Below are 13297 nucleotides of genomic sequence, written 5' to 3' on the forward strand. Positions count from 1 at the left end.
AAATGTATGGTCTGTGTATGTATTATATATACACTATATATATTTATACACACATAAATATATATGTATATAACTTTAAAGTTTACAAGTCACTCATCAAAATTATATTATTTGATCTTTTCATAATCTATGAGAAGTATATTTTTGTAACTTTATTTTACAGATGAGAAAAATGCCTTAGAGAAGTCAGAGTAAGTACCTTTGTCAAACTGCAAATTGTCCTAAGGGACTAGAGTGATAGTCTTCAAAGGTTATTCATGTATTTAGAAATAATCGCAAATATGAACATGATACCAGGCAAGTGGCTTTAAAGAGAAAGAGGATTCACAAAGGAATAATTTATGCTATTTTTTTCTATGAACATTCACAAATATTTTGGATAATTTAAAATTTAAAATCTATAACCATTTTTAAGATTTATTAAAGCTTATATATATAGCAAAAGATGAAAGGACAAGCATTGATATACTGTGATTATTAAATAACAAAGGCAAAAATCAGATTCTATTAAAAGATAAAGCAGAATCCAAGAATTGATCATGTGTGTTGGGAAAGAATCCTTACATAGAGCATAATCCTGCTTTGTAATGACAAGATGAAGAGCACAGTCCTTATGGAACCCAACTAGGTCTAACTCAAGGATGTATAAGGGAAAATTGTATAGTCAAAAACACACATCATCACCAAAGGAAAAGAAATACCACTGTCCAAACAAGCTTGGAGGAGCCAATATTTTCTATTCCTTAATATTCTCTTAGCACCTTGAAACAAGCCTTTATTCTACTCCACTCTCTACAAGTTTAGAAGGATAGCTAAAATAAATATAATTCTAGGTATTCTTAAAGAAAAATCACAAAAAGTTTAAATTGTCTCCTACAATAAAGGTGCATCAGGATACTAGTACTGTAATCCAAGCACATAGGCTTGAGTCCCAGCTCAAGTCAGTTCGAGTTTTAATGCAAGTACCTAAAATGGACATTTCAGTTAACTCTTCTGCTATCCTAATTTCTTTTAGACTTAAAATTTTAAAACAGAGGGGATGAAGAGGTAGCTCAAGTGGTAGCGAGCACTGGCTGCTTCTCCAGAGGACTGAGGATTGATTCTCAGAAGCCACACGGTGGCTCACAATCATCTCTAACTCCAGTTCCCTCTTCTGGCCTCCATGGGAATATGCAGTGAATAGACATATGTGAATGTAAAACATAAAATAAAATTTAAAAATTGAAGTTATTTTTATTATACTGAGCATGCTTCAAGATCAAGTTTTAAAATAAATAATCAAAACCCACTACCAAACAAATTCTGCATTTCTAAGATTTTGACACTAAAGAATAGTAAGTAGGAACCAGAAGGTTCCTACAAAATAAAACAATGGTAACAACCTTCTTTCTTTGTGTAAGATGCAATATGCAATTTCAGAAGAAAAATGAGCATTATAGCTCTTTAAAAAGAACTGAATTTATGTAGGAAGACATCAAGCTACTTCCCAAACAAGCCAGAGAGTGACTGCTAACCAATTACATTCATGTTAGTTAAAAAAAAAAGAAAAAGAAAAAAGAAAAGAAAAAAGTGACTGAGCAACATTATTCTCAAACTACAATAATCTTACCACCTATACATACATTGAGTCTGCTCATTAAGGGAAAGACATACTTTTACATGATAAAATTTTTTTAAAGCAGCTGATCATCGGGTTTCAAGGCCCTGTAGTAAATGTTTACTGTCTAGGCTGTCTTTAATTTTGTTCATTGGTATCCCTAGAAGTACAGTCTTGAAATTGGACCTCAATAATCAGGAAGACAAGAAGCTAGAAGAAATTTTCTTCATCTGACAAATCTTTAAAAGAGCTGAACTATGTTCTGTATTTGCAAATATTCTGTTCCCAACACACTTTGAGATAATCCCCACCACCACGATGAAAAGCAGCACTAAACACACGGAACTCTTTCCCTCCCAAATTCTACATGCTAATCAAACAGCAGGGAAATCATCAAGGCCACAAGCTGACAGTAAATTCCACAGTTTGGGTGGTACTGCAGGCAATCAGAGGGGAAAGCAGGGTGAAGAACCTCGTTTACCCAGTGACTGACACATGATGCACCTTCCTCTTCAAACAGTGTTGCTCAGACTTTTTGAGGAAAGTGTCAATGCAGAACTGGACCCGCCATTTGCCATATTAATTATTTTGTAATTAACACAACACTACAATGGCTTCAGCACTGAGTGCATTAGTGTTACAAAGCCATATTCAAGTTCTAAGTAAAAACATGGCCATTGAATAAGTAAGAAATACAGCTATTCATTAAAATAAAGTAGAATATAAATTTAAAACTCAAACAGAACACTGCCACGAATCTACATGCGCCCAGGGTCTGGGATAAGATCACGTCTTTCCCGCAGTCCCGTTGTGGACCAATTGAAACAGGAGTTTGGTAGCTGGGGTAAGGACTGGTAGGTCATGACACAGGCACTGGCTGTTACCTCCATCTTCATGATAGTAGTTATCCCCAAAAGTACGGCCCCCAGAAGGCTCTGGAATGTGCTTCTTCCTCTTTTTCTCTTCTTGTAGCTCCTTCTCTTGCAAAAGACGTGCTATGTCCTAAAAAGCAAAAAGGAAGTGAAAATACTATCACCAGGGAGCAAATAAGGCTGATAAGGGCAAACTGGAATTCCTCCTGTCAGCTGTCTTCTGCTGTCTAAGGCTCCTCAGCCTTCCATGCAAACATCAAATGTCATTCAAATGCCAATGTGACTGCTCAACAACAGGGATGCATAATCTAGAAACGCATGATAGGCTTTATTTTTTCCCTAATTAAAACATAAAGCTAGCTAAGTCTACAAAGACAGTCCAAGTTGTTTTGTCTAAAGCTGATTCTAGCATAATTTTTAAAATAAGTCTTTTGAAGTCTTTTATCCAAATAGATGATTTGGATTGGCAAGGAAATAGTAAATTAGAAAACCTAATAAGGTAGCTTATAATTTAGTTATAAAACTTGTAAAACTAATCATGTGATTCTGATCTGGCTTTTCACAGGAACACTGCTGTGTTAAGAGAAAAGGGGAAGATAAGCACCACCAGTCCCCGTTCTGAGCAGATGCTATGGATTCTAATTCTCTCCCCAAATATGACCGCCCTGCAGAGGCACATACAAACAACCTCAGTACCATGAAGATGACACAAGGTGCATACAAACAACCTTTGTAACGTGAGGATGACACCTCAGGCACAACTGAGTATCTATAGAGACACCAAAGAAGGAACACTACCAATGTTTCAAGGATTCTATGGCTCTGAACTGTTAGGCTTTAAACAAGGCACAACATTTCAACAGGCAATATGCAAAACACAGCATGAGCAAGGCTGTCAGTCAGGGTTTTCATAGTACCAGGAATTACCAAAAGCTTAAAGAGTACAAGATACAAAATACTGCAGTAAAATGGTGGATGAGAAAATGGTGGGCACTCCTGAACATCTTCAGTGTCTGTGGTCTGTACTATACAAAAAGATGAACTGTTACCGATAGTTCTGCTTGCGGTGTAGTATTCTGAATGTCAAGACTCTGCCCATGAAAGCCCCATAGAGGAGCATGGAGACTTTTGTGCACATTATACACTTTTCTGGAGAGAAGCTCCTTACCCCATCAGGTTCTTCAAGGCTCAGATAACAGGGCACGAAACACAAGTATGGGAAGAACATGAGAAACTTGAGATAGCTCTTTATAACATGGAATAAACATAGTGGTACAAAAACAGTACTTTTTTTTCTTTCTGAAATCTTGGTACAAAAAAAGTCTTTCTGAAATTTTATGTGTCCAAAAAATATACTAAAAGAAAAAAAAAAACTCAAAATAATTCATTCAAGGGAGACAGAATTATTCAACATACATTAAAAAAAAGTCAGAGTCAGACATGGTGGCATAGGCATTTAAGCCCAACATTCAGGAGACAGCAACAGGCAGAACTCTATGAGTTTTGAAGCCAGACTGGTCTACAGAGTAAGTTCCAGGACAGTCAGGGCTGTTACACAGAGAAACTCTGTCACAAATACACACACACACACACACACACACACACACACACACACACACACACACACGTTAGATGCAAATCCCAGGAAACAAAATTAGAAATGACTGTAACATATTTTTATCATTCACGAATACAGTTTTGTATATATGACACATGGATGCCAATGTCCAGTTTCAAACTTGAAACTTAAATATGTAGAATACACACCGAGCCCTAAGAAAAGTTTGTAGTTTATCTAAACGCTCAGACTGTGCAATGCCAGGCACCCGAGCAGGTGAGTGTAAAGGAGGACACATCCTTTTTTGTGCTTTTCCACACACGAACGTGAATTTCTAGTGTACTGATAGAAAACGTCCCTTTAGTGATTCTATCCCAGCCAGCTGGTCTGAAAGGGACATAATGAGACAAACAGTAACTACACAAGACAAATTTCTTAAGGTTTCAATTGAGTTTGGTGTGATAAAAGGTATAAGTTATTCATCCTTAAACTGAAATGTTCCTGACAACTTAATAACATCAGAGTAAATCAGCCTGCTTTCAGCAGAACCCGTGTGCCAGAACTATTGCTTTAAGGTCTTATTAAGTAACAAACAAACCAAGAAGAAAGAGGGGCCATAGGTTTTAGCTTGTACCCCGAAAACTATCATGCTAAATACATGTTCTCCAAGTTCCTACCCTGCTGATCGGAGAAGTGGAAAGAAGCACAAGTGCCCCTCAGTAACACCAGTTCCTATGCACCCCAATATTTCCCTAAGTGCTAGCTCTACAAGCAAGCACAAACGCTGCCTCTGAAAACTGAAGAAAACAATGCAAAGGAAAGAGATGGGCCCCTCACCCCGCCAATGAACTCTATTAAACAACACTCTGGAAACTTTCCAATGCTTTCCTGGTACTGAGCTCCATCCTAGTAATGATGCAGCCACAGTCCATCCCTTGAGGGCTAGCAGAACAAGAATCATGACCTCCTTTACTGCACTGGCTAGTCTATCCGGTGAGGAGAATACATGTCGGGTGCTTGACAAGCAAATGTTTCCTTTCTTCTAAGCTCTCAGTGGCTTTAGGTTCTTTAGAAGAGAGGCTTTCTAGAGTTGAAAAAGACTGCCACTATCCTAAGTCACAGGCCCCAAAGGGAGTTAGTTCTTCTTCTGCTTTCCAACTCCACTGCAGCCTGACATACTCTTGGCCATAACCAAAGTGCTTTCCTCTGAAACCAAAAGCGGCTGGTATTAGTCACTGAGCTGGATACTGTCAGTCAACTGGTCACCTTGTATGTGAAGTCTTCTGGATCCTTAGCTCCCTTCCTACAAACACATCCTCCAGAAAGGAGCATACTGTCTCACCAGATCCTCCAAAGAAATAGAAAGCATTCAATCAAAACATACACTGTAGTTAACTCTTCAAAGTGCACACTGAAAGCCGAGGGTCTAGCTCAGTGAAAAAGGACCTCAAGCATATCCAAGGCTCTGAGCTCAATCTCTAGTATTACTCTCCAAAATAAGTTAAACAAAATGTATCTTAAAAATTTTAAAACTTGACAGAAGAATCTATTTAAGAAATAAGACAGGATTTTTCAATTTTGTTTTATGACAGTCTTTTATTAAATTAAAAATATGCACCTTATGAAATAAAATGGGCATGCATATCTTCAAAAAACCTTAACCCTTTCTGAACTCAGGCCTAATCAGCTTTAATTTATCAGGTAGATTTACTTTGGGCAAGTCTGCAGAAATGATATATTTACAGAAGATTGAGTGGTTAGAATGTGAGTCTGCAAACATTATATTTCATTTCTCCCTTTACTAGTGTCAATCATATGAAGGACAGTGTTCAAGATCTCTAGAATGCTGGAAGAAAGCAATGAAAACATGCATTTGCAAATTTCTTTGAAGAGGCCAAATATCATGTTCCGGATAGCAGAGAATCTGGATACTGGCCAGGATCCTTAACTATTATCTATCGAGTGGCAAAGGCTCATGAAATAATGCAGGGAACTGTGGCTCAGTGCTCTAGGACAGCCATTAAAGCAGCCCCAGGTAGCCTGCAGATCTTTTCCAGTGGGAGCACTCTATTAATCACAGGACCAAGCATTTTAGGGAAACTCTACACTACACAGGGGTATGTTAGGATTAGTTCTCCAGTAATATTCTCACCTCTGTCCTCTAGTCATCATGAGTTTTAAAAGAAAGACATTTTTAACTTAAAAATGAAAAGAGATCTAAAAATATGAGTTGTAAATTACTGTCAGTAATGGGCGAAAGTGGGGAAGACAAAAACCACACAAGTAGATTGCTAGTCTACTTCATTAGTTAGCACTTTACACATGAATGCCTAACTTAGGGGACATCTCAAAGCAGGTATAATCAAGGGTTGTGCTGTAAAGTCAGGAAAACTGGAAAAGGCTATAGGTAGAAAAGTAGCAATATCATTGGGATAAGGAAAGCAGGGTTTTCTCAACTAGAGCCCCCTTCCCTTAGCCTTACTGCAACAAATATATAAAAGTAGGTTACAGTTCAAATCACAGAAAAGTATATTAACAAAAATATATGTTATTTGAGCTGCTCTTAAAATAACAAACTTATATAAATATACTTTTATAAAATCTTGATACCCTGAGGATACTATGGATAAGCAGACATAACACTGAATTCATTTTGAGTATAAATTAGTTACTAAGTTTATTTCTGAGCAGTTCATAGTACAGATGGCTTCAAACTGTTAGACCAGAACCATAATCTTGCATGACAGGGCTAACCATGCTAATATTTACATAAGAAAAACCAACCCTTCCTAAAATAGTTGACTATCACATGTGTCTAGACTAAGTTTTAAATGTACAAAATATGACATGCCTCTATACACACACATACACACACACACAGAGAAACATACATTTCATACATATATACTGAGTTATAAGAATTGTCAAGTTAAGTCAACTAAATATAGCTTCTCTTGATTCATTTTAAAAACATCAACAAATGCCTCTACTGTGACCAAAATGGAACCAACTCACTGGATCTCAGACCCTACCAGTGCCCTGCAAGGCTCTCCACTGGACACGTAGGGAAAACTCAACTAGTGTATTTAAGGGAAATGGAGATCAGAAGAGGTTCACAATGCTAACCAGCTACCTCTCCGCCCCTCCTTTTTTCTCCATCTGTCTCCCTGCACCGTGGCTTCTTTGCTTATATCTGCTGGGCTAACACATACAACAGTAACTACAATAAATAACAACTGAAAACATCTATGGTTAACCATAAAGTCTTAGTTGCTGAAATCTCCGGGTACATTTCTCAGTTCACTTTTGACTCTGCTAGGAAAAGGGGACAGGTCAAAATACAGTGGAGGGCAAGCAAATAGAATGCCTGAAAGAAGACCCTTAAATCACACCACAATGGAACATATTTAGCTTACTTAATTTTTTCCTAATTTTGCAAATATATACTCTGGGAAAAAAATCCATATTGTTATAAGGGAATGGAAGTGGAAAAACCAACCAGTCAAAAGCTAAAGGAAACGCAATTCTCCACTTAAGCAGAGGCCCCTTACACACCACCTCACTAAAACCCTACCACAGCCTTTCAGGCAAAGGTGTATCAACTGACAGGACTGCCACTTGGGAACCTAAGACTGCATACTTAATTGAACAGGTGGAAATCAAACAGTTAAAAGCTAAAAAGCTAAAATTTAGGCCTGAGCATTCCAACTCTAAAACACAGGTTTTATATTGTGCCACAGTACATATAAGTCAGAACTAAACAGTACAAACAAATTTCTCTAGCATCTTACTATAATATGGAGCCAAGTCACTATCTAAGACTTACTTTCTTGGTCTATAAACTGGAATTAATAACTACCTTGCTTACTTGAACCCACATACTTAAAATCAAGTGTTTGGTTTCTCTTTCTATCCCATGGCTTCCTGAATTGAGGTAGGGATAGAGAATATAAGTAGCATTTATAAGAGGTCAATCTATCTGTTAATTTACAAAAAGAAGCTTCCTGTCTATAAAATACAATTACTTAGTTCAGCCTGGTTTCATCCCAAAGGAAAGCATTTACTATAAAGAAGCACGACATCCTGCAGTAAGAATAGGGTTCTTGTGATACTAACAAAGTGGGCCAGAAGTCAACCCTAATTCTTACGTGTAGTGATAATTATCAGATAATCACAATTTATTTCTTTAACAAACAGCTATATATACTCAGATATTTCACAATCACTGGTCACTGAATGAATCTTTAGGTGCAAAGGTGGCTCTTTGTAGGTTAATTTGCTAATGACCCTGCTATATCTAAAAGTGACACATGTGTAAATTAGCTCACAAGAGTCTCAATTTATGTGATTATTATTAGTAGCATCCCCTGTAGCTGTAAAAGATGTTTCTGGAAATTTAACAAATCAGACTGTAATGCTGCCATTAAAGTTGACCAATTGCTTTCTACAGTGCTCTCAGTCAGTACAATGAGCACCAACAGCCTAAGATATGTGAAAGAAGGTAGACACAGAATTAGTGTACATAAAATTCTCAGCCTTAGAGCATTCTCAGTATAGATTCTTACAAATAAACAGCACAACAGCAAACATCTACAAATTCATCTTCTAACAATCAAAGCATTATTGTCAAATTATTCATTTCAGCTTTAAAAATGAACTTAACAAAAATGGAAGAATCAAATGCTTTGGGTCAGCATAAAAAGTGAGTGAGAATAAAGCAGCTCCTGGAACCTCACAAGAACTGACTGCTCACTTTCGAGGGAGCTGCTCTCTAAGCTTGCTCGCAAACGCTGCAACCACATGAAGAGTTTTAGCAAGCTGAAGAATGCTCACATTTCACTTACTCCGAGCCTCAGAATGGGGTCTTATTTGAGGCCTTTGTGGATATAATAATTTAAGGTCATATAGGACATGACAGGGTCCTCGAACTAATCATGAGCTTCTTGCCTATGACAATGAAGATGGGCAGCTGGGGCACAGCTTCCCAGAGAACATCATCTTAGACTTCCTGTTTCTGAGAATAAGTTCCTATCCTCCATCATGATGGAGACAGCAGTGCTAGAAAATGAATTCAGATTTCATGTCAAGACTTCCCCAGGACACAAGCCATCAAGAGGCCATAAACAGTGGTGCACACAAAACAACACCTAAGCCCTACTGCATTCCAGATGAGGAGTCCTGCTGTCATCCAGAAAGGATGCAGAACCTCACCAAAGTCATACCTCATCCTTCTGCTCCTGAATTCGTCGTCTCTCGGCCTCTATAGTCAGTTTCTCCTGAATTTCTTGAGCAATTTCACAGTCGTGTTGTTCACTATAAAACAAAGGTATAGGCGATATAGACAAAGGACACAAGGGAACACTTTTGTTACACAGAACAGTTCATTGAAAACTATTATAAGCTGTTACAATTCAATTTACATGACAGCGACAGAAAAGACCATTGCCCAACTGAACCAAGTAAAAAGTTGGATCATAAAGTGACTGTGTGGAAAATCTGGCATTCCTTCAGATAAAATGAAAGTTGCATTGCTTTACCCAAGTGGGGCCACTCTATAGGAAGATAGAGGGTCTTCCAGAATCCTGCAGAAGCTCAATAGTCCAGGAGATCAATACCCACCAATATGCAAATACAGAGCACACAGAAAAAGAATGTGAGCAAGATCATAAAAACATCAATAATTTTATAATCAGAGGTAGTGTATGATTTTAAGTTTTGTATAAATATGATCTATATTATTTTTAAATTTAGAAATGAACATTAAAAGATTTATAAAATTTAAAAGGACAAAAAGAGCTCGTGTTCTTTAACTGTGGTTCTCAGTGGAGGCTTCTTTAGGAAATGTTGGTTTTCTCAATGCTTTAGACGTTAGAGACATTGCAGCTATCATGGCTTTTGTTTTTAGTTTCTGCTTATTTGTCCGATTTTCACATTAATATATAAAACAGAAATTTAAGCAATGCCTACTATGAACACAAAATAAAGTACAATACAGAGGAAACAAAGTAAGTCTTTTAGACATTCAGATGGGTGAAACCAGGGCAATCATTTTCGTAAGAGAAAAGAAACCTTAACATAGCACCTTTAAGATATATTCATTTATTTTATGTGTATGTATTGAGTGCCTGTGTGTATGAATAGGCACCACATACACGTTTGGTACCCAAGTAGGCAAGAAGACATTCTCAGATCCCTTATAGATGGAGTTATAGATGGTTGTGAGCTGGTAATGGGAACACAACCCAGACCTCTTCCACTGCAGCAAGTGGTCTTAATCATTAAACAAACTCTCCTACTATCTTTAAGAAGCCTGGTTCTCTGAGAAATATACTATAAATTACAATCCTAGGTACAGTGTTCTGGTTTCAGGTTTTAAGAAAAATGGGAGTTAAAATTCTAGACTGTGATAATTCTGGGGAGTTATCTCTTGTACAAAGTAACTATCTAGGAAAAATGAACAAAATTATGTTTAGAAATGACTACTTCAAAACAAGCTGGAAAAATTCAACTTATAATTTGCAGTTCACCTACTAAACAAATATATCTCCTCTCATTTTTCCTCCAACAATTGAACTTCAAATGTTCTTTGACTCTCAGATGTGGCTGTATATTCCACTGAGAATCAGCAAGATACATTACAAAGTATTGTCAGGGAAACGCTAACTTCTCTGGAGTGACTGAAACCAAAATAGTCTAACAAACCCAAGGAGATAAATAAATAAATTTTCATTTATATCACAAAATGTTGAATATTTTTGGAAATTGGTAGATGTATCTAAAAGTAGAAGTGTGACCATACATACTATTGTGAAGACATATCGGATTATGTTTGAAGACAGGGTAGCAAAGAAACAATCCCTAAATGAAAAGTCTGCAGACCTGATTTTGGTCATCCATGAGCAATGACTTCTCATGCCACCGAATAAGTTAAAAAAAATGGTTTAGACTTTATGTTACAGGTTGAATAAGTTAGGATCTTACCCATTATCACACGGAAATCAACTTTAAAAAGGAGATAGAGAAAGCACAACATGGAAAGCAGATCAAAATTCCAAAGGTCACAAGCAACACAGAAGTTACAAAAGTGAAACTCACGCTTAGCTTCACAACATCCAAGCCTGCTTCTAGGCAGGGTCAGTGCTAGCACAGCTGGATAAATGGACAGAACCATGAGGAAGGGGCACTATAAGCACAGAGCAGTCAATGCTGGTCACCCTGGCTCGAAGCAGCTAAAGGTCCCAATCTGAGTGAAAAATACCATTAATGGAAATTTCTGCTGTGCCAGCTAGCCAGACTGCCAGGAAGAAAAGGCTGAAAGCTGCTACTTCTCGCTTCCTAGGAGCCCACAGCATTTCCTCACCATTTAGCATTTATAATCCATGATACTACACCTCAGTGCTTTCTAGAACATTGTGCTTCTTAAAAAGCAAGGAAACCAAAGAAAGATGGTATAGCAAACACAGCTAAGAAAACTAAAGGAACCCATTATGGCACATAAAGAATTGTCTATTATTCCAATGCTTCCCCCAAACAAACTTACAGTCAGAAGATAAGAGATTATCTTCTTCATGGCATAGGTACAAAGACTAAATTGAAAGAGACAAACGAGTCAGCTCAAAGTCAAAGAGTGAAAAGTGTGAGTACTATGACTAACATTTCCCAGTGCATATTTCAGTAACAGAGAGAATTACTGAACAGCCATAATTTGTAATCCCAGACAGAAAAGACACAGAGAGCCAGAGGGGCCCTCCCTGCCCCGGCTGCCGTCCCATGGGCATGCTTCTATCAGTGCCATTCCCCAGATCTCACAGGTCTTTGTAGCGCTTCTGGAGCTGAGCTTGGGCTTTTAGATCTTCCTCTTGGAGCTGCTTAGCCACCTGCAGATCATGCTGGACCAGACGGTTCCGCTGAATGTTTGATGCCAAATGATGCTCAACTGGACAGGATCATTAGAAGGAGAGTGACAATGTGTTGACAGGTCAATAAAAAGCTGATGTAGAGCCTCACCATTATAAAAGTCTATATACCCACTACTCCACTTTATGCTTTTAACAAAAGATAAAATTGCTTCAGGGGTTACTCTACTGAGTAAAAAGGAGACCAACAGGAATAAGTCAATTGCTTTTCTGATCACGTGACATAAATGTAGCAGTGCCAGGATGTCTATATAGACACTCTAAGATGGCCACCGTTCTTTCTACTGAACTCTGTTGCCATTCCAAGAACTCTCAAATCATGAACTCATAAAATACTATCTAAATGGGTTTTACTTTCTACTAAAACACTAACTATTCAGAAAAATCCACCATGTGGGGTTGGGAATATACCTTTGTTAGCAGAGTGCATGCCTAGCATGCAGGGAGACCCAAGTCCCATCCTAAGCAGGGTATCAAAAGGGTGTGGTGTCACATGCCTGCAATGCCAGCGCTTGGGACACAGAGGCAGTAGGATCAGATTTCCAAGATCATCCTAAACTACAATGGGGGGTTTCCGATCAGCCTGGGCTACAGGAGACCCTATCTCAAACTACAAGAAAAATTTGCAGTGTGACTTAACACAGACACTACTATTGCCTATGGAAAATGTCCCAGTTTCTATTCCAAGGGCAAGCTTCTGACATACTTAGTACAGATACATTTACAACCACTGTCTCCCTTCTATGGAAGGGAAGGGAACAGTCCTTTTCCTCCAGACAGTGAGCACTATTCCTATCCCTGACTCATTTCAAAATATGCAGAATTCATTATTTATCCTTGTCACTTGCCAAGACCTTTCTTCAGGGTAGATATGAGGTATACTTAGTGACTTTCTCTTTACCTAACAGGAAGAAACAGCCTCAAGCTACCACTAAAGAGAAAGCTGCAGGCTCATGAATTAGAGCTGATACTTACTCTCTTGTTCCTGCAAGCTATGAGCCAGGGTGTGGTCCTCCAGGACAGCAAAATCTCGACACACTGTAGAGGAGGAAGAGCAGAATGGAGAAATTATTAGTATTACTATACATCTGCATAAATATAAAAGAATATTATGTACTTCAAAACAATTTCAATATTTTGCAATTTATTAGCTTAAATAAATAACAATGCATAAAATGTCTAATCAAGTATTCATTCATTATTCACCAAAATTCTAGTGACGGGGCTGAAGAAATAGCTCGGTGGTTAAGAACAATTATTGTTTTTGCAAAGGACCTTGGTTTGGATCCCAGCAACCCACACGTCAGCTTATAACAGTGAGTCCAGCACATTCTTTTGGCCTCCACAGGCACCA

The 13297-nt window shown here is 37.9% G+C and overlaps 1 protein-coding gene across 2 annotated transcripts in view; it reads right to left on the minus strand.

Annotated features, from left to right (window-relative positions):
* The window catches only part of Ccdc50 (coiled-coil domain containing 50), a 64110-nt gene that overhangs the window by 24573 nt on the left and 26240 nt on the right, over positions 1-13297 (minus strand). For both annotated transcript variants that reach the window (XM_075967637.1, XM_075967629.1), the window contains exons 2-5: positions 12919-12981; positions 11837-11963; positions 9250-9340; positions 2482-2599 (exon numbers count right to left, since the gene is read on the minus strand). In XM_075967637.1, coding sequence (XP_075823752.1) covers positions 2482-2599; positions 9250-9340; positions 11837-11963; positions 12919-12981 — 399 coding nt within the window. The remainder of the gene's footprint in view (positions 1-2481; positions 2600-9249; positions 9341-11836; positions 11964-12918; positions 12982-13297) is intronic.

This window comes from Microtus pennsylvanicus, chromosome 1, assembly GCF_037038515.1.
Source record: "Microtus pennsylvanicus isolate mMicPen1 chromosome 1, mMicPen1.hap1, whole genome shotgun sequence".
In the NCBI taxonomy this organism is placed as follows: Eukaryota; Metazoa; Chordata; class Mammalia; order Rodentia; family Cricetidae; genus Microtus; species Microtus pennsylvanicus.